Source organism: Apis laboriosa, unplaced genomic scaffold (assembly GCF_014066325.1).
Source record: "Apis laboriosa isolate Shangri-la unplaced genomic scaffold, ASM1406632v1 scaffold81_cov154, whole genome shotgun sequence".
NCBI lineage: Eukaryota > Metazoa > Arthropoda > Insecta > Hymenoptera > Apidae > Apis > Apis laboriosa.
The window spans coordinates 26,321-53,159 of record NW_025224529.1 but is presented as its reverse complement, the minus strand read 5'-3'; the positions used below and the strand labels follow the sequence as shown (position 1 = coordinate 53,159).

At 34.8% G+C, this 26,839-nt stretch overlaps 1 protein-coding gene across 6 annotated transcripts in view; it reads left to right on the top strand.

The window, feature by feature from the left end:
- Nucleotides 1-26,839, top strand: part of LOC122719527 (hemicentin-2-like) — a 317,917-nt gene that overhangs the window by 278,364 nt on the left and 12,714 nt on the right. For all 6 annotated transcript variants that reach the window (XR_006347635.1, XM_043945433.1, XM_043945435.1 and 3 more), the window contains 5 exons: nt 2,930-3,081; nt 7,422-7,697; nt 8,080-8,239; nt 11,482-11,816; nt 13,241-13,607. Coding sequence is in view for 5 of the 6 variants with exons in the window: in XM_043945433.1 (XP_043801368.1) it covers nt 2,930-3,081; nt 7,422-7,697; nt 8,080-8,239; nt 11,482-11,816; nt 13,241-13,607 (1,290 nt within the window). In the remaining variant the exon portion in view is untranslated. The remainder of the gene's footprint in view (nt 1-2,929; nt 3,082-7,421; nt 7,698-8,079; nt 8,240-11,481; nt 11,817-13,240; nt 13,608-26,839) is intronic.

Sequence of the window (26,839 nt, the reverse complement as noted above, 5' to 3'; positions counted from 1 at the left end):
GGAACCAATTTCAGAGAAGTGGCTACCGACTAATGGCAATTAGGGGTTGTACGAGTGGCTAGTTGCGGCGGTGCATAAACGTACGTTGGAATTTACGAGGCAGACCGCGTGATGGGCAACGTGGTATTATGGATTGCGCTAAACACAACTGCTCTTTTGTTTTTCTGTGTCGACACTTATTAAATTTCGACTAAGGAAGATAGCAAAATATTTCGTAAGTTTCAAGAATAGATGAACGAAGATGGGGATTTTCTTTTATTGATTTCTTTAAACCTTCTGAATGAAATTATACATAAATATTTTCAGAATTGATTTATTGATGTTGTGAAAATTGTACATGTGACATTAAGGAGTAGAAATAGGAATGGATAGAAAATATTTGATATTCAATTTATTTAAACAATTTTAAATATTTCGAATAGGATGAATAATTAAATTGGCAAGATATCGCATTTTCTCATTTAGTACTTAATAATGTATTAGATAACTTTCAAAGTTTTAATAAATTATTGAAATGTATATTCATTGAAAGCAGTATGATAAGGTTTTATATATAATAATAACAGTTTATTATAATTGATTTTAATGTACGATTCTATTTTTCTTTTAATATAATATAATATTAAAATAAAAAATTAGAAATTTTTTCATAAATTTCTTTAGTAATATTATATTATGTTACATACATTATATTTCTCTTTTATTAACTATATTTGTTAATTTTATTTGATAAAATGTCAAAATGATGAAACGATTAATGCAAAACCAATATCGCTACAACTCGTTGCCGTCACATATACCTTATTCTGCGTGATTAAGGCGATCCAATATTGCATGCAATAATTGCAATCAATAGACGTTCCAAGATTTATCGCTGATGGAAATGGACAGGCGGTACATATATGCCTTTACTGTGACAGATGTATACGTTCCAACCTATGAATTTCCGTAGGCAACGCACAAGCGTTAATAGGAAATTCAATATTCTCTATCATTCATTCTGCAAAATTACATGATATAAATAATAGTCAATAATTATAGTGAATTTTGCATATGATATATACAAATTTATATATCAGTTAGAGTGAATGGTATATTTTTAACAAAAAATAAAATTTAAAAATTACAATAAAGATTTACGAATTTTTATAACTTCTAAAACAGTTTTTAAACAATTGAATTAAAAATATTATAATTGATATTTGTGAGATATAATATTAATAGATATTCTGAAAAATTTTAATCATAATTTACTTGAAGAAAACAATCATCTATAACATTTACAATTAATAATAATTTATAAAATTATATTCTACTTCTATAAATTGTGCTGTTTATAAAATGATTATACAGAGAGCATTATGTACAATCTTTCCACCAAAAGTTCTTAACTTTCATTCATTAAGGTACCATTTTTTCGAATCATTTGTCTGGGCCACAAAACACTAGCTGTTGGCGTAACTAAAAAATTAAATAATTAAGATTTATCGTTGTATTGCGTCGACAGGATTTCAAGAGGTTCTTTCATCGTGTAATATTTCTTCGAGCCTCTCTCGTTCATTCACGTGGTCGTAAACGTCTTGAAAGACTCTCTTTAACCCTGAGCAATGTGATACCCTTGCATTACAAGATACGTACAGCTTCTTTGTTTTTGCAATTTCGACGTGTTATCTTGTCTCGTGCTCATTATTAAATTATCTGAAACTTGATGATAATTCGTTAAATATAAATTAGAGAACATAGAAAAAATTTTAAATATTTCATTAATATATGTTTCAGTGATAACGATAAAACTTTTTCTGAAGTCTGAAATAGATAGATCTACAATTATAAGTTTATTTGATAGCATGACATATCATCAATGATTTTCTAATATTTTTTTCATGTTAATAGAATAAATCAATCACAACCAATTACGACCAACCAATCACCATCAATTACGACCATCGAATTACATAACTTAATGATGCAATGACTTATAGACACAATAGATATCAATCTTCATAGTGTAAAAATACACTGATAAAGACGTGAAATTGTCACACGAAATTTAAGAACAGATCTGTTCCCATTCATTAAACGCGTTCCACCGATGTCTTCAAAAATTAGACATTCTCGCCTCATCATCTCCTTGAATTCGTTCGTATTATCTCAACACATGGAGGGCGACGAAAATGAGACGTCGGAATAATTTGCAGTTTTCACGAACGACAGAGCGAAGAGGATAAGTTCGAAAAGTGGCGGCTCTTGCATAAGTTGGTTAAAGTTAAGCTATTCAGAAGGAAAATTTGTTTTTACAACTAGGTGAGAGTTGGTTGTATAATAAGGTTTAAGTTAACTTAAGAGTCAAGTTAGAAAATTGTGCGTGAAATTTTTATTTGTATTCTTCCTATTAGAATGAATTTTTAACAGTCACGTTTTCTTATGATGTATAACAAATCATATTGGGAAATGAAATTTTCGTAATCCAAAAAATGAAATTATTTTATCACTTAAAGAAACACATGATTCAAATTTTAATAAAAAAGAAATTGAGAATCTTTCTTTTTTAGATCAAATGATGATTGGTTGATAAATTAAGAAAAATCTATGCAATACAACTTTATTAACTTTGCCTAGAAATAGAAATTACTCGATATCAGTTTCGATCTCCCCCACAATCTAGCAAAAGTTTTGAGACTTTGAAGCTGAATTTTGAAGGAAACAAAGTTTTCTTGTTAGCCTGGAAGTAACTCAACGATGCATCGAAATTCATATTCGATATTTTTTATCGATCGACAACTACTTTCCACTGAGAAAGAAATCCCAAGAATGGATTGGGGGAAAACGGAAAAGGATGAAAAAATTTGTCAAATACCAAAATTTGTTCTTCGATCGTCATTAATTGATCTCGTACAAAATCTAACACTTTTGTTCTTTTCTATTTCAGTAAAGCCATTGGTCGTGCAAATTTTGACGAAGGAGCCTCGAGTTTCCGCTGACAAAAACTACGAAGTGGAGTGCAGGACAAGTGGTTCTAGACCGGAACCAGTAATTACTTGGTGGAAAGGGGACAAGCAGATTAAGAAAATAGCGCAAAACGTAAGCTTTGTCGAGAATAAATTTCCAACAATTTCCGCAAATGCCGATTAAAAGCGTACATTTATTTTATAGAGGATTTATTATGGAAATATTGTTCGCATTGCAACGACGAAAATTGGTTCGTTCTTTATTCACGTCGTAATTCTATCGAACGAGTGGATTACAATGCCCGTAGAGAAAGAGAGAAAAAGAGAGAGAAAGAAAGGGAATGCATTGATATTAAAAACAATGTGTAACATAATTCGCGATAATTAAAAACGTTCCACTGTCAGTAATTGGAATTTTGCAAAATCCAATAGCGCGCGTCGTTCTGTCTTTAATACAATTTCTTGCGACCAATATTCTGATTGGAGCCTTGTTATTTCCCTGGTTCAAAATTGTTTATCTCGCTTTATAAAATCGGCCCACTTTTTTTTCAAGAAATAGCATAAAAAAATGTATATCATTTTGATAGCTATTTCTTATACTTGAATATATATTTTTAAATTATTTTTATTTCAATAATTTATATCATCACAATAATTACAATCGAGGGCAAAAGACACATATCAATCTCAATTTCTTATTTTTCCACAATTTTCTAATACAATACCGAATAGAATCGTTAATCAGTTAAAAGAAATGCGATTTTATATATCGCATCTCGTATGAACATAAAGTTTCCTTCGATTTACTTTTCTCTTTCGAGCTATATTTATTTTCTCTCAACTCTTTCGTCTCTTATCAATATTTTGCACGAAAAATATATTACCCGGTATTCGCAGAAATTTCTCCACCGCAACAAAACGTTTCCATTTCGACACATTTATTGATCTCGTTTCGGGAACGAGCCTCGACAGCATTCACGTTGCGAGTTGGAAGAGAAAAATACGGAACGAAAATAAAATCGCGAGTTTTACGGAATCAGCAAATAGCGAAAATCGCTAATCGAATCGACCACGTTAGCGGTTTCGAGTTTTCAAGTTCCACGCGTTATGTGCACCTTCAGCTTCGTGACGCGATTCTAAGGAGAATTCGCGAAATTGACGAGTTATTCCAGTTCGCAACGATTCATCAGGAAGTTGGTGCAATGAAGTTATTTCATTTTTTTCTTTTTTCTTTTTTTTCAACAACGGTCTGTTTCTTTTTTTTTTTTTTTTTCTTTTGCGTTACGATCTCGACACTTTCACCGGAAGTGGCGAAGTAGAAGTTCGAATCTATCGGAATATTTCTTTTTCCTTAACTCGTTCCCTTCCTCGAAATAAATTACGAAAGACCTTTCCTTCGTTTTTTTTTTTATTTGCAACGAGACTTTCCCTCCATCGTAATCGCACGAAAACAGAAAACCGAATCTTTCGTATTTCGCGAAGCAGAAATTTTTCCCTTTTTATACAAGTTTCCGGTCAGTGTTTGAATTTTGCTTCGTTCTTGCGGTATATAAATATATATAAGAGGAAGTTTCGCGTGAAAAATTGTGCGAAATGAATCGAGAAATTCGAAGAGTGTTATCTGTGATATAATAAATGAACTTTTGCGTGAATTTTGAAAATTAATAGTTGAGTTTTATTTAATGTAGAAATGTTGCCGAGAAAATTATTCTGGAATGACAAATGCTTTTATTATTATCAATATTGAAATTGATCAATAATTAAATTTATTAATATAATTGTACAACTATCTTAATAAGCTACGTCCCGTATAAATACCTTTATTCTCGTTCAATTTCCATAATTATTTTAAAATAGAACTTATCTCTGATCCTTTTAAAATGTTACGGCTTATCTAACGTTCTACTGCATTAATTTGTGCCAGTCATTGCTTATTTAATTTACGATCACATTATTTCATGTCCATCGGCTATGCACATTTGCATTCATGTTTAATCACGTATTTTATCTTTATTATTTTGCATGAAAAGTCTATCGTATTTAAAGATACAAAAAAAAAAATTGATAGTTTGAAAATTGTGATACAACCAATTATGCCAAAAAAAAAAATATTTCTAAACATCAGGAAATACCTCGTATTCGTTATCAAATTCAATCCTTCCCTCTCAATATCACCTTAACTAACCATAATGAACGAGGAAGGATCATCATCATCGTCAAATGACACTTTTTTTCATCGACGAATCCGTCAAAAGTTCTTTCCAATCATTCAAATCTCTGATTTACGTGAAGACGTATCCGCAGAATAGCGTAACATTTCCCGCATGCTTTGGTCATCTCGCTAAAGAATAGATAGATAAATTATGTGAATCCATAACTCGATCGAGGCGTCATCTGGCGCAGAACGGGAAACGTTATAAAGCGTGGCGAAACCCATGAAAGATTTGATTTATTTCCGCGTCGTCCGCGGAAGAGATGTCCGCAATTTCTGAGCGGATAAAGTTTCAGCTTTGGCGCGCATCCTGTCCAACACGCACGATCTCCGCTGCGAAGATATATCGGCGCGGATGTTCGACCATCTCGCGGACCTTTATCGAGAAATTCGATCGTGCCGCGACTATGCGAATCGAACGAGCTGATGGAGATTCACGGTTGAAGGAATGAGAGAGAGAAAGAGAGAGAGAGAGAGAGAGAGAGGAACTGTCAACGCCGTGACAGAATGGGAGGAGAGAAATAGGACGAAATAGACGAAGAATGACGTTGGTCAGTAGCGATGGGAACAAAATTCGGCATAAACTTATATGGATAAAGATTAAATCTAACATGGAGGATTCATTTCGTAGAATTCGTTGTCATGTGAACTTTTTCTTTCACGATTGTTTAAAAATGATATTTTATAAAGCCTGAAGATGCATATCTCTAAACAAATTAAAAAAAAAAAAGAAATAATGAAACGTATATATCTAATTATTTATTATTATTGAATATGATTTATCGATTATATTTGAAAGTATTTTCCTCGTTTTTTTGGAAGAATATTGATAAATAAATAAATAAATATTAGTGAAATAATTTTAAGAGTTAGAAGAAATTGAAATGAAAAATATATTAGATCGATTCTAAAAATAAACGATGATAAGCGACGTGCAACTTTAATTTCACCGAGTTACCATGTTTGCGATACACTTGATCCCATCACTACCGGTCAGGCGGGGTTGAAAAAAGAAGGAACGAAACAGAGAAAGAGAGAAAGAGAGAGAGACGAAGCGACATTCATCCTGACGAACCGTTAGCTCCATTCATCGTGCTCGTGATACTCGGTGCGAAATACGCGGCTTTTCTCGATATGTATGCTTGTATGATGCTATCATTAAAATGACATCGCGGAAACGGAAGGTTACGCGGCGTGCAATAAAAGAAAATAGAAAAACTGAAAACCAGAGAGACAGTCATCGACCCTGCCACCCCTACACAGGGGAGGGGGTTACATTTTCCTCACGCGACTGCATCGTAAATTCTGAAAAATCGTTAATCTCTTTTTCAACTTGCCGCCGCCGCTTCGCCCCTTTATTTTCTCATTTCCCTTGCGCTGTGCCGAATGGATTTTCGTATTAAACCGGTGACAAATCGCTTGGATGCTTTCGTTTACGGGGCACGGCGGACCACGGCTTGCGAAATCTGTTTACCTGTTTCGTCGACGTCAAATCAGTGGCGTTAATCTTTGCAGGATTTTGGGGGATCGAGGTAAGTGGTGGATGATGGGGTTAATGGAGGAACGTGCGGGGTGGAAAGTGTTTGCGAAAGAGGATGTATATACCGAGTATTACGACGAGAGAAAGAGTTAGATGAATTAAATTAAATCAAGATGATTTTATCCTGTTAATGTTCATAATTGTTAATTGTTTGAAATTTTTGATAATGTAATTTAATATAGATTATTTCCTTAATTTTATCTGATTATGTAGAATTTAATCACGTTTTAAAAGAAACTATTTATTATTCTTCTTTAATTCTATTTTATTAATATCATTGAGGTATATTAATATTTGAACATTAACAGGATAAATCATCTTGATTTAATTTAATTCAGAGCATCTAACTATATCCCAATCTGTTACTTTGTGATAGAAATATTTAAATTAGTTATGAATACGAGGCATTTTGTAACAGGAAAGTAAAAATTTTAAAAATCCAATGGATACTTATTTTACTTTTATTATAAAAAATAAAAATTGGAATTTATGATATTTATGAATCATCTTAACAAATATTAATAGATATCAATTTGACTCGCAACAATAAAAGAAATATAAGTATCAATAGCGAAAATTCAATCAAATTCATTTCATATTTAAAAATATTAACTCAATTTTATATTATCTCGTGCTATTTATCTTCTGTAAGAATTATTCATCTTGTTCAACCATTCTTCTAATATAAGTTGAACTGAAAGAGGTATGTTTTTATTGGCAGTACGCGCTGGAAAATAATCAGACTCTTAGTATCCTGAGTTTCGTGCCAAGCATCGACGACGACGGCAAATACTTAACCTGTCGGGCGGAGAATCCTGTTATTCCTGAAAGCGCTTTGGAGGATAGGTGGAGGCTGGACGTGCAGTATCAGCCTGTGGTAACTCTGAAGATGGGCAAGACCTTGAATCCAGATGATATCAAAGAGGGTGACGACGTCTACTTCGAGTGCTCGGTCAGGGCTAATCCGAAAGTGTACAAGCTTGCCTGGTTTAAGGATGTAAGTCTTGACATTCTATAGGTTTAAAAGATTTTACAAAGATAAGATCTTGGCTCGATCTTAAAAGTATTGAAAATATAATGCTTATGCTTTTTAATCAGTATAATTTTTTTTTATTTTAAATTCAGCAACGTACAATTAGAAAGTTACTGAATATCTTTTATAAAAATTTTATTTTATTTATTCCTTGTTCTATGTATTATTTATAGAAATTAACTTAATAAAATAATTTTAAAAATTGTTCACAATTTTTGGATAGGAAATGAAAGACATGTTTAATCTACAATAAATTAAAAAAATTAATGTAAAATTAAATGTCTTGTATCCATTATTACTCTTATAAAGGAGTATTTCTGAAATTAAATAGCATTACTTGTTTCAGGGCAGAGAGCTTAAAAACAATGCCACAGCAGGTATCGTCCTCAGCGATCATTCTCTGGTTCTTCAGCGTATAACTCGATACTCGGCAGGTGATTACACTTGTCTCGTTGCCAACAGCGAAGGGAAGACTGCCAGTAATCCGGTGACTCTTCAAATAATGTGTAAGTTCACGTATTTTACTCTGATTTCTCCAATTTCTTCCATCCATTCTTAAATAAATATATTAATTCGATTACAGATTGAAATTTTAAAATGTTAAAATCGAATGAAATATAAAGGAAATATAACTATATTCAATAAATATTATATTATTTCATTTGAAATCAACGAAAGATCTTTTTCTATCACTTCTCATAAAATAATTATTTTCGTGAATAAATTCATTATTAATCGCACAAAGAATGTAAACGAAACGAAACGAATCGAGTCGAAATATGATAAATCAATATGGCAAACGCTTCATCAGTTCACTTTCTCTTACTTTAAACGAATCATCAATTACCAAACAACTCACTCGCATTCCCTAACATAATCGATTCACGCGATTATCCCGTCGATTCACGATCCGTATCCAACACAATCGGACAATGAAACTTCACTGAAACAACGAGTCGAGTAAAATTCCAGCCAAACAACGGCCCAACACCGTTCTCCTTCCGCGTTAACACAAAAGCGGGCCGACTCGATCTCGAGCCCTCGTTAATCACGAGAACAACGGAAGAGGTCGCGAATAGAATTACGGCCACTGGCTTGATATTCTCCCCTCGAAATTCTCTAATTTGCCCCTGCTCGATAATTACTTAATCGATGGCAAGTAGAGTACTGCGTATAACCGGGATCGAGTAGAGGGGGGGAGGTGAGGATCGGTGTGAAAGGAAGCGTGAGTGGGTGGCGACGAGGAAGAAGAGACGGAGGACAGGTTGAGGATAGTTTTCTGTAAAACGCACGACACCAGTTATTCTATTAGAATGGTCGGTGATGGTGGCGGCCCGGCGTATCTGCATCTTGTAAATGACCTAAGAGGGAAGGAAGGACTGCGATGCATATTCAATGTATGTAAAGCGTAACTGAATATTCATGTGTGGGTGAACGCAGCCTGGCAATGTGCTAAGCCAGGCCGGTGGGGGGAGTTAAAGGGAACCGCGGATTCATCCTAATGTTTTAAGCCATCGCGCCGTGTCGTCGTTTCGACTGTTGACATTGATCCTTGGAGTCGAGTCCCTCAAGAATTTCGCGAATTCGATTAAGATCTTAAAATGTTGGCAATTTTTTATGCTTTTAGATAGACAGGAAATAAATATTCGTAATTCCAAATTATTAATTTAAATCTGCAGTAACGAAGTTTAATCGTGAATTAAATATATATTATAAGAAAATGTATGAGGTTAAATTTACATGTTCTTTTGTATGTTAAATTAGAAAAAGCCAACAAAGGTATTCTAATAATTTCTTATTCTTTGAAAAATTATAAGAATAATTAGATATCATTGTACATCAAGTTTCTCTCAACGCAATTAATTCGCCCAATAATTCGACGGATAAATTCGATAACGTGCGATTTTCTTGAATCGTAATCCTTACGACGTATAAGACAATATTATACGCATTTTGATTAAGATGAAAGAATTAATAATGCTTACTAATTAGTAACCGTGTGTTCCACTCGATAAATGCAGCCCGGTGATACGTCGCGTTTCCAGTTATCGTCGACTTCTCGTATTAGTAATTAATTCGGCAGTGCATCAAACGCATCAGATTGAAACCAAGCCGTCTGGTGATCCCGCGCTTCCGCCGTAAATCATCCCTCGTGCCATTTGGAATTTCCGTATGCCATGGCCTATTGCAAATACCGATGTCAAGGGAATTTCCTATTAGGCGATCGATCGAAACCGCTCGGTCGGTTCAATGGTGTCGAGCTTCTTCTTCCGTTTCACGCGCCTCACATTTGGATATTAAACGCCCCCTCGAGCGAGACGTCTTCTCTATTTGCCACCCATATCGATCATAATTTCTTACGCTCGGATGGAGCACGTTATGGGTGAAGGTTGGGTTAGGTTCTAATTTGTTAAAGGATTGCGGGTAATTCCGTGATGTTTTGAAAGGAGGTGGATACGGAGTTTAGTTTGTGCAGTTGGGGGAACGTGAGATGATGAATGGGGCTAAGCTGGTGCTAATTTTTAAAATTAATATATGAATTATCGGTTTGCCGACCAACTATAAAGAATGCTTTTCTTAGGTAGTGATTATACACGTTGGCTTGAACGTTTGTGTATGTAAATTTTCGCGGGAATTAACATTTTATAATGGAAGTTAGGAGAAATATGTTTATCGTATAAAAATTTTAAAAATAGTTAAAAATTATATATAAATCTTCAATAATATAAATATAAATATAATATAAATCTTCAATATCAACAGCTAGAAAGAGAAATATTTTTTAAAACGTCAGATATTATTTATAAGTTTCATTTTTTAAAGATAATGTGTATATCTGCTGCGTATCGATGGATTTCAATTAATTAAAGAGCAAACATTTAAGGATTATAATTCAGCGTTCGTATATCGAATCCTTGCTACCCAATTAAACGGATCTAAGAGGTAATGATAACTAATTCGCTCGAAAACAATTAATTTTCTGCACGAATACGTGCTCGAGCGATAAGTGATTACCTCAGCAACTGTCGAGTTGCATTCGAATTGGTTAAATTGCAATGGGACGATATCTGCATAGACATTGAAAGGTAGCTTATACCGGTGCGCTGTCCAACTTATCCCTGTATTAGGTCAATTGGATCCGGATGACTGTTTCAGTTTGTTATATTGTACGGCTTCGGATTTGTAATGCACGTTCAATCACATTAAAATATAATTTCATGTCGTTTCACGGTGTTATTGTGTTTTGACCGTTGATACATTATTTCTATTATTCGTTCTTCGTACAAAACGTGGAAATAATAATAGTATACGTTTAACAGTTCTCAAAATATTATTCTATCTCCCCATTTCAATTTTATCTAACGCAAACTTAAACTGCTTTTAACTTAATAATATTTTGGTCCCTAGAATCAATCTTCCAAATATATCATATATAAATTTTGTCATATGAGAATGAGATCTTCTCGAATGGTTTCCAGAATTAGATTAATTGTAACATGGCAAAACCAATGTATCGTAAATCTAGCCTTCCTTTAAAGTACTTTTCCCTTCACTCCATTAACTCTTAGCCAATTTTAAGAAGGATCCTTTCAATTAATAACCATAATAACAAGCTTGAACATTGCCAATTTACATCGACTCATCCTACGTAATAATTATTATTACACAATATTATTATATCGTGTTAATAAAAAATTGAAGAAAACAACAAGATCGCAATTACACAATTGAACAATTTCGTTCACAGATACCCCGGTGTGCAAGGAGGGAAGGGGCGAGGTAGTTGTGGGTGCGCTGAAGCAAGAGACCGTATCGTTGGTTTGTTCCGTGGAAAGTCATCCAGCACCGTTGACTTTCCACTGGACATTCAATAATTCTGGGGAGCTAGTTGAGGTCCCTCATCCCCGTTACTCCCATGTGGCGGCGGTCGGGACGCCGTCTGTCGCAGAGAGCCTGAAAGAGTACCAACAATTCCACGGGCCCAGGTTGAACTATACACCCGCAACGGAAATGGACTACGGCACGGTGGCATGCTGGGCGAGCAACCAGGTTGGCAAGCAACGGACGCCATGCCTCTTTCAGGTGAATGCAATTTCTCTTATTTCCCCATCTGTTTGCCCTCCAATTTTCGAAATTGTTGACCACGCGTTATGTTCATCATGCTTGTTATTATTTGAATTTATATTGGATTTAAGTTTGAAACGGTGTTTGTATGGTTTCGAAAGTAAGAATGAGGAAGATATAGGATGCTTTTAGAATTTTAACTATTGATCTGTCTGTTTCAATCATTTGTTGCTTTTTTTTTTAATTTATTTCTTAATCTCATTCGAGGAAAAGTAATAGTCTGATCAATAGTCTGTGTAAATGAAAATCCTGATCAAATATTTGAAGTAATGATAAATTTTATGGAGAGAACTGATTCGTTTTATACTTGTGGCATTTTATGGAAACGAGAAAGAAGTAATATATATATCAAAATCTAATATAAAAAATTAGCAAATCGTTCATTAAAATTAAAAGACATTAATAAAAGAAACTCATGATATTTTTATTTTACAAATAATATATTTTTCATTTTTGTTTTTGTTTTTTTTTTCTTTCGTCACCTTTCATCTGAATATTGTAAAAAATTCTTTGACTTTTCCGAACGAACTTGCACGTTTCGAGCATGAACACGTTTCGACCATTTTCAAAGTGATGTTAGTTGCAATCGTGTGTGCACGAGTTACATTTTCCAAAAGATCGGGAAAGGAAAATGAAACTTGATACATGGCTCTAGCCTCGCCAACAGAGGAATGCAATTTGTATTTAAGGATGAGTAAATATATACATGTCTAGTTTTCTTGTAAAATGATAGAAGATAAAAAAAAGTAGAAATTACCATTTTCCTGCTAAATTTTTCATATCGATATTCATATTAATTCATTCATGTAAGCAAATGTTTGTAGTAATGAGCGACTCTATGATAATACATATCGGTTTCAATCAACCCCTTTAATCAAGCTCTATCAATTAATCAAGTCAACGCAATATCGCATGATTGTTACATTGATCTGTTCAATCTAAAGTCTAGTTATATCGATCAGAAGATACACTTACGTCTGAACTATCGCATAAATGAAAAGAACTATTTTAAATTCGTATCCTATTGAAATTCCCTCCATAAATTCCACATATTTACAGATATTAAAACGATTATTCAAAGCATCACTTCCAAAAAAAGATGTACGAATATTTATATTTAGAAAGAATATTTATATATTTAGAAAGAAATGTTTTAAATAGAATTAAAACAACATTACGCATTCGTTTCAACGTTTCCATGGGAATAAAATATTCTAAAATACATTCGTACCATTTAGTCTGAACATCTTTCAGACATATTTCATCCCATCCGGGAAAGATTAGACGAAGCTCCATGAATCGTAACGCAAAACATTGTCGAACTCGATCAGATTCAAACGTTCAACATACATTATTCAGCAACGAGCGACCATATTTTCCAGGTGATAGCCGCAGGACGTCCGTACGCTCTGCATAACTGCACAACGACGGAAATGTCCGCGCCTTTGGACTCGGAGGAGTTGAGCGCGAGATCCGGTACGGGACTGATAGTTCGCTGTTTGGAGGGTTACGATGGCGGTCTTCCGATCTACAGCTACCAGTTGGAGGTGGTCGCGGACGAGGATGGCGGGCCAATTTTGTTGAACAAAACTGTGCCGGCAAACCCGAACGGACCGACTTTCGAGGTGGCAGGCCTAACCACGGGAAGGAGTTATCGACTTTTTCTATACGCGATTAATGCAAAGGGGAGGAGCGAGCCTGCCATTCTCGAGCCAGTGACCCTGAAGGGTGTCGCCATGTACACGACCGGTGAGTGCATTGACTTTCTAATACGTGGCGGATTTACCGGAACCATTTGACATATGTCAAATTGCTATTGTAATTAGAAACGATTCTTCGCGTCAAACAGCTATTTCCTTCGAGTATTTCACGCTCTGTGCTCTGTGCATGTTACATTTACATGCATCATCGAGATTTGTGGGACAACTTGTCGAATTTATAAATATAATAAATTCGAAGATTATTCGGAGATAAATTTTTATCACGGTAAATTTTTCATGCTTGTTCGCGTAAATTGATATCGTTTATCCCCAAAAAATTAATACGTAGATTGGAAAAGATTATTGCAATATCATATATTCATAATATACATAAGCATATAAACATAAAAATGTGAAATTATAGCACGGCATTAGATCATTGAGATCACGTTTTCGATTTTTAATGTAAAAATTGTGACGAAGAATGAAGAATTTTATCATCAAAATTAATGCAGGAAGTAGAGAAAACTGTACCATTGAAGCTGCTTTTTGTTTTATCCCGATATCTCAATCGGTTGCCGAGATATAAGACTTCAAAGATTATGAATAAGATCGTGGCCCAGTGACCTACATTTTTTCCCTGGAAGTGCGTACTAAGCATTTTTCCAGGAATCGCGTCTGTCGCTTGTCTGGAATTTGGGACAGGGCAGTGACACGAGGTGCGAGCGAGAGGTCCGAGTAAGAGATAAGGACGGAAATACTAAATAGTTAAAAATTACCTTTTTCTTTACACGACGATATCTCGGGAACCGGAAGTCGTATCAAGATAAATCAAAAAGCGTTTTAAAGGGGAAGGTTCCGCGTTTCCAATGATCTTTGATTCGTTGATTAAAAGTCATTATCTTCGGAGTTATAGCGATTTAAAGTTTTCCTAATTTTAATAGAGTTTGATCGAATTTTAAGATAAATTACACATAGATATGTTTATTCTTAGAAAATTATTGATTATAACTTTCTTGCTAATAGTGTATTGAAGATTGTACATTGATTATTTCACGTTGTTTAGTCTTAAGTTTTTATTTAATCAATCTGAGAAAATTTTTATATACATACATCGTGTTTTCGAAATCGATAAACAATGTATTGGAAAAATTTGTCACGAAACGACAGTATCTTATTGAATAACTTTGTACAATACTATAATCTTCATACCAAATAGTAATCTATAAAGATATTCAATTAGAATGGCAATAAATATTGAGTGCTGGTAATAAATATCCATGCTCTCCTGTGTGGACTGCATACGAAATAACTAACTGGTTCTCGATTTAAATCTTGCACTTATCGATCAATCGTACAGTGACTTTAGTTGTACTCGCGTTTCGAGTATTAATCACAACAACTGGCAATCACGCAATCATTCGAAGCAGAAACAATTAAACGAGATTTGTTTCTCAAGTATAACTGATCAAGAATGCAATTACTGCTTGTTCGATCGTTATTTCGATAGTGATGATATACAGAGTAACTCAATGACGTTTATGGGAGTAATTATAGGTGTGTAAAAGATCACAGTAAATTCTTCTGGTCAATTATTTTTTTCTGTGGTAGAGATAATTTCAATCAATGATATCTTACATATAAATAACGTAAAAAATTAATAATAATCGCCAAATTCGAATATTCTGTTGAATTATTCATGCAAGAATTTTGCATGCAAAATTATCAGATCGGATCAACTTCTCACTTGTTCCAATTATCCAGACAAAGTATCCACGATTCTGAGATAAAGAAAGATAGAGAAAGAGGATGTATTTACATTATCGAGTTCGAGCAAAGCGTTGAGAAGTTTTCTCGTTACCGACGATGATTATTTTTACATTATCTGTAAGAAAAGGGCGGAAGCAAAAGAAACTGGAACGTTTCTCTCGTGGAACTCCTTGGGCGTTGACAAAACGACAAGTTAAAAGAAAACGGGACGTCCGGTAAATCTTAAGTCTCGATCACGAGGCTATTCTCGAATCGTAGCACGATATTATTAACGGCGAGGAAAATGATCGAAGTGAGCTTTAGATTGGAAAGTATTAATTGGAAAACGTATTCGACTCTTCTTCGTATCGAATATCGAATTTAAATGTAAACTCTCGAGATCCAAATTTACTATGAAAACGATATCGAATGATATAATTATTCTTTGTTCTTATGGAAAATGTATATTTGTATATTATAGTACTCTTTAATGATAATATTATATTCTATTTTGAAGATAAATCATATCAAATATTTGGTAAGAATGTAAAAAGTATTTTAATGTTAGATTATTTTAAAATATTTAAAGTATACGAAAGAAATTTCGAAATTTCTTAAATTTATGCAAAGTTTTCTTTTCTATATACAATTTTAAAATCTAAAATTAATTGTTTAAGAATTTTTTATTAATTAAAGCAACATTATAACTTAAATCTATTATACGTTTCTGTTTGACTAATTTTTGATTAAATACGAATAATTAACAAAAAGTATTCTAAATGTAGAACTAAACTTTTCTATTCGAAAATTCGTTTCTGAGAAAATTCAATTTGAAAATTCATTGAATACGTGTACCTAATTAATTCTTCATTGAATACTTTAAATTAGATTTTCTCAAAAACTGAAATTAAAAGAAGAAATTACATTATACGTTTATAATTGAAAACTAATATAATTGAGAAATAATATAATATAATTTAAATAATTATTTATCATAGAAATAGAAATTTTAGATCAAAAGTTTAAAATTTAAAAAGAAATATTTCAACACATTCTAATTTTTTTAAAGTGATTATCTCTACGTTGAATATTTTATGACAAAGTTAGTCAAAAATTTATCAAAATTTTATCATATAAAGAATAGTTATAAATATATAAAACAGTCAATGGTAAAAACCTATCACGATTATTATTCAACATAAATAAACTGAATATGAATCCGTGAAATATGATCAACATTATTAATCAATCAGATCTCAGATTTCTGAAATTTTGATAATTGTCGTTTCTGATTCGCTCTGAAATACTATCAACTATTTATGGATTTCGGTATAATTTATGAGTATCGATTTTGATAGGATTTGAAAAACGACTGGCGTGATATTAAAACTTTTTCATTTTAATTATAGCTAAATTGAATATACCGTTTGTTTTTTAAACCCGTAATATTAATGTATCTAAAACTAAACTAGATATTTATTATAACCTTATTTACAAAGTATCAGAATCAATATAATATTCGTTATTTTAGATTTTCTTTTAGATAGTTCAAATTTTCTCCCCTTATAAGTTCTTTATAAGGCACAACTTTGACAAACTCTTTCTAACATTTCATTATTAACTCCGAAGTACTTGAAGTTTCTTAAATGAAGAATGAACGCGTCTTTTAACGTGCTTTACGCTTGAAGATGGACTTTTTGCCTTGTAAGCAGCTAATTAATTTTATATTTATTAAACGAGAGAGCATTTGACATCGCTCGATAATTAAATAATTTTATATTCTTTATAAATTATACAAATTAAATAAGTCAATTCTACTAGCATTTCTTTTTAAGTTATACATTCATAAAATTAATTAATATTTCTTTTTATTTTACATCAAAATGAATGTTTTGGATTTGAATGCATTACATTTTTAAAAATGTCTATGTAGTAATCTGTATTTTAAGAAAAAAGAAATTTTTTCAATCGTTTTATGTATTAAATTGTTTTCCAAAGACATTCGATATTCGAATCAATATTATTAACAAGATTCAATGTTAATAAATTAATAATAAAATAAATAAACTTCTATAAACGAATTTTACGAATAAACGGTTGAACAAATTAAACGGCAGTCCTCTTTGAACGAAATTCTAAAGTAATAAAGAAAATTTGTCAATTCCATCATTATGTAATTGCTAAATTATCGTGTCAAGAAACGCGAAGATCCAAAGATTTGAACGTGAAACAACCCAGAAATTTAATATCCTCATTGTCTCGCAACGAATCACAGAGACTCAGCCATCCGATATTTTTCAATCGTAATTGGCCAAGAGTCAAGAGAACAAAGCCGCAGATCGTTCATCGAAGTTTCCCAAAGGTCTCGGGGAACAAAACGGCGCACAAAGCTCCTCATAAATCGTGCGTAGTCGTTTTTCACGCGGTTTGCCGAAACTGACTCGTGATAGAGGGACAGAGGAGCGGGAAAACAAGAGAGAAACCGAGAGACAGACAAAGAAAGAGGAAGCGAAAAACAAAAAAAAAAAAAAAAAGAAAAGAGAGGAAAAAAACGGCAGAATCGCAATGGTAACAGCCGCTGTCGCGACGGCCAATGACTGGGGCCGATTTCGCCGGAGGGTGGCTTTTGAAAAATGACTGTCGGCCGCCGGAAAAACGGTGAAGCCCGGCTTTTGACGGTCCATTAGCGCGTGCACGTGGCCCATGCGTGGCCTATTATACCGACGATAGACGACACAACGAGGCCGGATATGATCGCAATTGCGCAAATAGTCCGAGCGTGCGCGTCGTTATTGCGATTAGTCGGTTAACCGAGGCTCAAACTCGTCCCATGGCCAAGTGGCCGGTCGCCGTAAGCATCATAAGAGGCGACTGAATGCGGTCTGGCTCGTTGCTGGCGCACCAAGGAGGCAGGGTCGTGCGCAGGGCAAACGCTGAACACTATGGAACGTGACCGCAGGTATCGGGCCGTTCCCGAACTTGCAATTAACAAAACAGATTACACTCGATCAACGAACGCCTATATCACTTCCGGTATCCGTGTGCAGGCCAACCGGATCTCTCTTCCGCGAACGATGCCTTCTACGAGCCCCGTAACTCTATGATGAATACCGGAATCCCCGTAGCAGCCTCTTGGTATCGGTCGATACGCCGCATCCGTTTCGGTCACGATCGTTTGTCGAATTAGTTTCAGATAACGGGGAGGCTTTCCGCCCCTGTTGCGGATCTGACGAGAAAGTGATCGTGCGAAGTGAGTGGGCGATATCGAGGCGAGGGGGAGGGGTTGTAGTTACCTCGTCATGGAAACGGGGTGATGAAGCGATTGATGCGATCGGCCCGGTGATAGGGGTGATATGGGTGGAATAATGATTTGGCGATATTCGACGGGCGGGATTCGAAGTGAGAACATGTTTTAATGGATTTCTTTTTTTGAAAATATTCGAAATAATATTTATTTATATAAATATTTATATTAATTATTTCGGAATTAAATTCACAAGCAGATATTATATATTTGCTCTTTATTTTAGAATCGAATTACTTATTATAATTGGTGTGAGAAGATTTTCTTAATTTTAGTTCGATAGATGGTTAAGTAAAAAGTATAATATCACGTAAGTATATATCCACGAAAATATATAGCTCAATTACCGTATTATACATAATTTCATGCGATACGTGAATATAGGTTTTGAATATAGCTATAACCCTTGCACGTTACAGGTAGTTAGCAATCATCCAACACGCGCACCGATCCCAAAGACATCAAACATAATCAAGCTTGCTCGAATCAACCGGAACATCTCATCTCCTTCGAATCGATAACGATAAATGTTTCTCAAACCACTCGACACAAGGAAAACATTCTCCTCCGGATTCGTTCCCATAGAAATTATCAAAGCCGATCGTTCCAAGAGAATTGGCAGAATTGAAACTTATCGAGTCTTCGAATTCTCAAATATTCAATTGTATATATATTCCACTTCGCCACGCTTCCATTACCGCCGTCATGTTTCCCCAACGATCAAATTTACCGTGAATCCATTTCCCAGAGAAGTTGGCCGAGGCAAACGCGAAATTCATCGCGCGGTTTCGCGCACGTCTCCCACGGGGATCACCACGAGTGAAGACGTCACTGGCCCAACCTATTTGTACACTCGCAAAATAGCTCGAACGGGTCTTCCTTCCGGGAGAGCGGAAGCGTCTCGATTATAATCGACTTTGCCCAGACAGCCCGTGGGAGCGGAAAGTCGTTGCCAGACCGGTATGGTCACGGGTTAATACCGAGTTAATTCAGTTTGTCCGTGATCTTCTGGTTCTACTCTAAACCAGAGATGATTCTACGGTAGAGCGAGTGTCGACCATAGCGCGATCCACTTCTCGTTCTCGCCCTTGGTGGCGCCCATCCTTGGTATACTCCGCCTCGTTCCACCGCAATTCCAACACTTTGGCCCCGACTTTGCCTTTCCGTGCGCGAGGGTAGCGAGGAGCTGCAAATATTGATTTGACGTCCGCAACGCTGATTTGTCCGAACGACACAACGACCGTTAGGTCGTCGCAGCCAATTTGCGGCTTCTTTGCTTTGTCCTCCGTTTGATGGAACGGCATCGAGGCCAGCTCGTCAAGAAAGTCGTCGCACACGGCTCTTTGTGCCGCCCCGGCCGCGCATTCAGCGATTCCATTCTGTGCGACGGCCGAGTATTTTTGCTGAAGGGTTTATTCCAGGGATCGGTATACGGTTGGCCAAGTTGTGTGAATTGTTGGCGAGACATTGTGCTCGATTTTATGACGGAGGAGTATCTTTCATCAGGGGATGCGTGGCGTGGAAGAAGAGGTAGAATGTTCATTGTCCGGATCATTGTTCGAATCGTCTGATCAAATTTTCAATGGAATCATAAATTAGATAGGATTGATTTTATTACGTGGAATGCATAGGAAAAGAATAAATTAATAAGTCATTATTAATAGCTTTGAACTTCGAATGATTGTATTCAGATCAGGATATTAAGATTCGATTAAATCTTTTCCTATTTTGTTTCCTATCAATTTTCACTTTCATTTATTCTCACAAACGATGTCTAAAATATTTTTCAGATACGTCATCCCTCATCAAAAATTCCATTCATAGAATATATCCTCACGATATGCACGTGACGACGCGCAGTTAATCAAGCGAAAATCTCTCGGAACGCGATCTACTTAGTACCCCGAAGCGAACTTCTTTCGATCTTTTTTTCGAAAGAGGGGCGGATATCCGATACCTGGGCATCGAATCTCGCATTACAATCCCATTCAACGGGAGGGTTGAAATCCTCGGTGCTCGGTCTTACGAAGCGAAAGGCAGCGAGGGTAATTCCCAAGGTGGGAAAACAAATGGGAGCCGGGACGTGATCTCGATTCAAGGTAACAGGCGAGACGCCGTTTGAAAAACGTGGCCAAGAAAGAGCGCATCTCCCTTGGTGAACAATGACAACGTCGGCGCGGATAGACGTGCGGTTCTTCAGGTATCGGAGGAAAGGAAAGGAGCCCCGTTCCTCCTTGGGTTGGAGGAAAGACGGAAGAAAAACTGGTGAGGCAAGCCGTTCGTAGGGGATGATGGCGCGACGGTGCAAGAAAATGAGCGCGGAGAATGGAAAGCGCGAACAGAATCGCTCCCTCCTCTTTCCCATTCCGCTGTTGAACTAGCTCCAGCTAATCCATTAGGAAAATTAAGCGTGGGACAGGCTTTACTTATTCCTGACGGGGTAACGTGTCCTCTGGCTCCTCTTTGTTAACCAAGAACCGACCTCGTCGCCGTGGATCGTGGAATAAGAAATAAGGCCGTGTTCTTCTTTTAACCACGCAACGTGCACCTTGGAAGGGGAGGGGGAAAAGATAGTGGAAGGAGCGTGGCTTTCGGAGAAAAGGAGCGGATAAGATATCGGAGATGAGGAGAACCGAAAGGAGAATGATAAATAGTTATTCTTCCCCTGGCCTTTTTCTTTTTTTTTTTTTTTTTCTTTCTTTTTTCGACCACCCATCTTCCTTTCCGTATCTTACAGGGGGAAGAATTTGCAGAATAGGGTTTCATTTTCAAGTGTATGTATTACGTTTTTTTTTTTGTAATTCGAGTATTTATTTAAATTTTATTGGATCCAATGAAAATTGAAAGTAATTTTATATCTGTTTTGGATACTGATTAGGTAGATAGGATTTTGAAATTGTTTTCAATGGTAATCAATTTCTCTCTCTATCTCAATGAGCTTGGTATAATTGTAGGGAAGTGTGAACAGTTTTGAAATGGGAATATTTAGAATTTAGAATTTCAAATAATAATTTGAATAATTTGATGAAAACAATGCTAACAATCGATGATCCATTAAAATTTAAGAGATAATAAATTTAACGCGTTATAACTCGCATTTGCATTCAAATCTATTCTGCATTTAACTTTTTCATTGAATATAAATAATAGTTCGAAGCTGAAGTTGAATACCATAGTCAGCCAGCGGAGACCCTTAGGGCACCATACAGAAATAGATTTTGCCACACGATCATCCAAGCTTCAGAAAATTTCGAAAGTACTTTCACATCGTCGTTGGAAAAGGTTTTGAGAAAGAGCTTTCCACATCCACGAAAATTCAATTCATAAATGAAAACTCCACCCTCGACGCGCACGCGAAAATGACAATATCGTGGAAATGTGGATAGAAAGGTCGGTTATGAACACGAACAAAAGATATAGAAACACAGAGATATACGGGCTTTAACGAAAACAGAAAATATAACTCTGCAAAGATTCGATTATGAAATAATAATATGGCCTTGCAAAAATGCAGTATTGAGATATATTTTTTTATTGTGAACAATTATCATTTAAATCTTTGATCCAATGGATAATTAAGATTGAATAAATACATAAAATTTTTGATAAAAACATCAAGAAAGAAAAGTTTTATTCTTCTATTTGTATATATAACACGACAAAAGTTTAAAAGTAATATCAATTAATTCAAAAACTCTGAAAATATATAAATACACACGATTCATAGTACATCAATAACAAAAATTCTTAAACAAAATTACGTTGTAAAATATTAATAAAAAAAAACAATTTATTGGAAGAAATCCAGATATCTCAAGTTTTTTATCGATTAATGTACCCTGTTCGAAACATTTAGCGAGATGTCAAAGAAGAAAAGGGTCCAAAGGAAACAAATCAACGCACCAACAAGAAAACGTTCATGGAATTAGGAGCATTGACGTTAAAAGATTGGAAAAGAGGAAGAGGGGAAAAAAAAAGAAAAAAATAAGAAAGGAATGGAAACCTTTGGGGCTTGGCCTTCCTCGGTTCTTGACTTAGCAAGATATCAACTTTGGCCACGAACTCTTCGACAAGTTTTGGCATTCAATGGAATCGACATCTCGATCGTATACGCGCGGTTGTTTGGCTCGGAGCTAGCACGTGGATGGTTTTAGAATGCAATTCTTTCGGAATTGGTTTCGGGTTTCCGCGAGATTGCTTCGATTTAGGATGAATTGTCTTTGCTGCCTTGAAGGTAGGCTTGGTTCCCCCACTTCCAGCTTAGTACGCAGAAAACTTCCGCCTACTAACTCGAAACTTTCTTGTTCCCTTCCACCACGTTGAAGAGACATCTCGTTGTTTCCCTCTTCTATGTTTATCTGAGTGAAGAGAGAACGTGGAACGAGGAAAGGGATAGAAGTTTGAATCGATACGCAACGAAATTATGGTTAGAGTTTGGAAATTTCATTAGTGAGAAACGTTGACTCGTAAGTTTTGCAGATCATTTATATTTAATACTTTTCATGTAAGTTATTAAAGATGATTTATTAATGGTATTTTATGTAATCGTAATTATATTTATTAAAAATGGATTTTTTTAATATATTATAGTTATATATTCGTGTTTTTTGGATTGTTGGAATGCGTGGCACTTCGAAAGCATTCGCGAGAGAAATTCTGGACGAGTGTTGACAGATAGCTTAGGTGACGGCTGACACCTGTCACATCCGAGAAAGGGTCGCATAATGATTTCAAGTGGATGTACCTGGGTCTTAACTACGAAGACTTGGTTGTCCACGCGTTTCGCTCTTTAGCCGTGACGTGTCTGCATTGTTTATGCAGGCGGAACAAAGTGCATGGTCAACACGAATTTACGACGATGTAAGTGTCTTAAGTGCATTCAAATTCCATTCTGAACAAGCTATACTTGTAGAGAAACGAAGAGTTGTTCTCTTGACATTCTTACTCGTCTCTGATCTTATTTACTGTTGCTCTTTATTTAATATTTTAAATGCTAGAAAAAAAAAGAAGAGAGAGAGAGAGAGATTTATCCTCTTCTACATGGATTTATTGGCGCAACTTTATTGGCTTTTTACCTGTTGTATATATTCGAGAGTACTTCAAGTATTCCTTGAAATTTGTTTTGAGAAATATCGGGGAATAATGAAAGACAATTTCATAATTGTAAAAATTAGCCAATTTTGAATGAAATATTTGTGTAATATACTTATGTAAAAGTATAAAAAAAATATATTTTGTTTTTGAAGATATTAAAAAAATATTTTTAAAAGATTATTAGAAATATTATAAGGATCCTTGTCGCTAATCTTTTTTTTTAAAATGACTAATTATTACAAACTCTTTATTTCCTCGTAAATATATACACATGTGCATATTTCAAAGTTAGATTTGTCGGTTAATAAAATAAAGAAATAAAATTAATAGAAAAATTATTTTTATATAAAACACTATTTTTTCACGAAAGTTGAAACACGAATTGCCAGAGGTGGCAGTTGTTGGAAATGTGTATCCATAATCTTCCCCTTTTTTCAGCTTCGGGACAGTTATCCCGAAATAAATGCTGCGGGATCGTAAAGCACTTTGCGAGCATGTTCGTTTAAAATTGCCAACCCCAACGAGCCACACCAGAATACAATTCAAAAAAAAAAATATATAAAGCACGTAGATTCGTGCAATGAGATCTTTCGCTCCGGATGATAACAAGTGTCAGTTAGCGGAATTATTACAGAGAAACCCGAGGGAGAGTTTCGAATAGGCGACTATATTATGAAAGGTAGACAAAGACAGAGAGAGAGAGAGAGAGAGAGAGAGAGGAAGGTAATAGAAATGTAGACAGACAGAATATAGAAATGACAAGCTGACATTGTTGAGTCGATGACAGACTTAATTAATATTTGAAATGAAGATCAATGATCTTATGTATAGTTGGATAATATTATTGTAGATATAATACAACAATATGATTACAAGGTAATTGAGAGAGATAAAGTAAAAGATTTAAATCTTTAATGTGAATTTAAATTTCTAGTGAATTACGTAATTTGTTAATGAAAAGATATCAAGAGATCAAAGAGAATTGTTGATTCTAAATAAAATTAGTTTGGAATGATTAATTTTCTCTCCGTAACAATTTTTAATTAAAACTTCAAGTAACAAATCATCAAGTTTTTAAGAATTTTATTTTATTTAATTACGTTACGAGGATATTGCATAAATAAATCTTATATAATCGTGATATTTTTTACCTTTATATTATATAATTATTTTGAATTAAACATTCGCATTGTTATTAAACTAAATTTTGTTTATATTTTCATAGTTACATAGTTTTAATTACGAAGCAAAATTTTAAAATGCATTCACTAGATATCATAATGTACCAGAATAACATCAATCCCTATATCGACAATTCTCAACTTTCTATTTGATTCCACATCGACGTACAAGAAAAAAGAGCGGATAAAATCCTAGAAATCGTCGAACATCGCGATGTACGAAACGAAACATTAATTCTCCAGTTGGTTTTCCTCCCGGCTGCACGTGAAAAGGTACTTGATCCATTATTAAGGAATACCCTTGAAAGTTGCTTCGCTAAATATTCAGAGCAGGCGACGTGGAAAGGAGGGTGGAAACGTGGAGCGTCACGCAACGTGGCCGCCATTGCCCCTGGATGTATACTATCCGCCTGTCCTAAGAATTTCGTGCATGTTTATTTCCCTTCTCTATAAAAGGCAGTCTGGCATTAACTCGCGTTGTTGTTACCATTGTCGCCGATTACACCGGGTTGTGGTGGTAAGTTTCAGCAGTACTTAGATACTGCAATTGCTACTAGCAGCAGGTATATCAATATTTGGCAACAGTTGACGTGGTGGTGGGTACCCCATTCACCGTCATTGCTTCATTATTTGCCCTTGTTTCTGCCACAATTAGTAATGGGACGGTGAGTTGCCAGGGCTCACGAGTCTGAGAACGCAAACAGTCCAGGAAACGTATTTAAGCCATGTTTGGCTCACCAATGGGAATAGTTGAGACGCCAGTCTTACGACTCCTATTCTACGGTTAAACTTTGGAGCTCATTTAGACAGTTGGTGCGGATGGGGAACAGGGGATCGTCGCTGTGATTTTGGATGGGTGATTTCTTGCGAAATTTCTTGCATGATGTATTACGATTTGCTTTAAACAACTGATGTTTCGTTCTATCTCGAGTTGAAACGAGGGTGAGAGGGATAATGTTGATGTTTTTGCAAATTAAGTAAAAGGATATGATTGAAATAATTGGATTTTTTCATTCTTTAAATATTATGTTATACAAAGAATATTTAATCTTATTTTCTTGTTTTAAATCTCCAACTATCTACATTCTTTCTTTCTTTAATTAAATTTAATTCAAACAAACAAGTACAATTTTTTTCGGATGAAAAGGAATAGCAAATTAAAGAGCTTGAATAGTGAATAAAACTACGTGACTCGCGTTGTAATAATTTACATTGCAACTTTCCGTTGCAAATATCTTTGCATAAACTACGCAAATAAATTTTGCGTACAAACAGTAGACGATACGCGTATATTTTTCAGTAAATTCGGAATTAAAGAAACACATTCGCTTTGTGAAAATCGTTCAACGCGTATTAAAAGTCAGGATCAAACGAATGATGAATTACGATGGACCAAACGAATCATGAGTAGTTGTGGGAAACCGACAATAAAAAAGAATTGTACAGAGAGAGGATTGTTGAAAGTGATGCGATTAAAAATTCGTTTCATCCCCCTGAAGTGTTACAACATAAAATGTTCTCCAATTCCTGTACGTATACTATTTCAATCTTGTATTTCATTATAATTTCCTGCATTTTTCTTCTTGCGATTTCATCATAATTATCGATGAATAAAATAAATTCATTAAGTATAAAATAAGGAAAAATGTGTAAAAATGTATCTTTTTAGATGGATTTTTAATTATACAATTTTTTAATTTAATTTTATCGCTTATGATCATCTTTTTCTTATCTTCAATTATTAAAAGCAATATATATAAGAAGCAGATTATAAAATCTTTTATGATTCATAATTTTTCAACGTTTCACGTGAATTTTTTAAAAATTGCCCTCTGTATTATTACCATCTTCCTATATTTAAACAATTTTCACAATTTACATCACGTGACAACCATCTCTCTAATTACATCTCTGATTCATCAATACAAATCACAGTGTATCCAGCTTCCAATC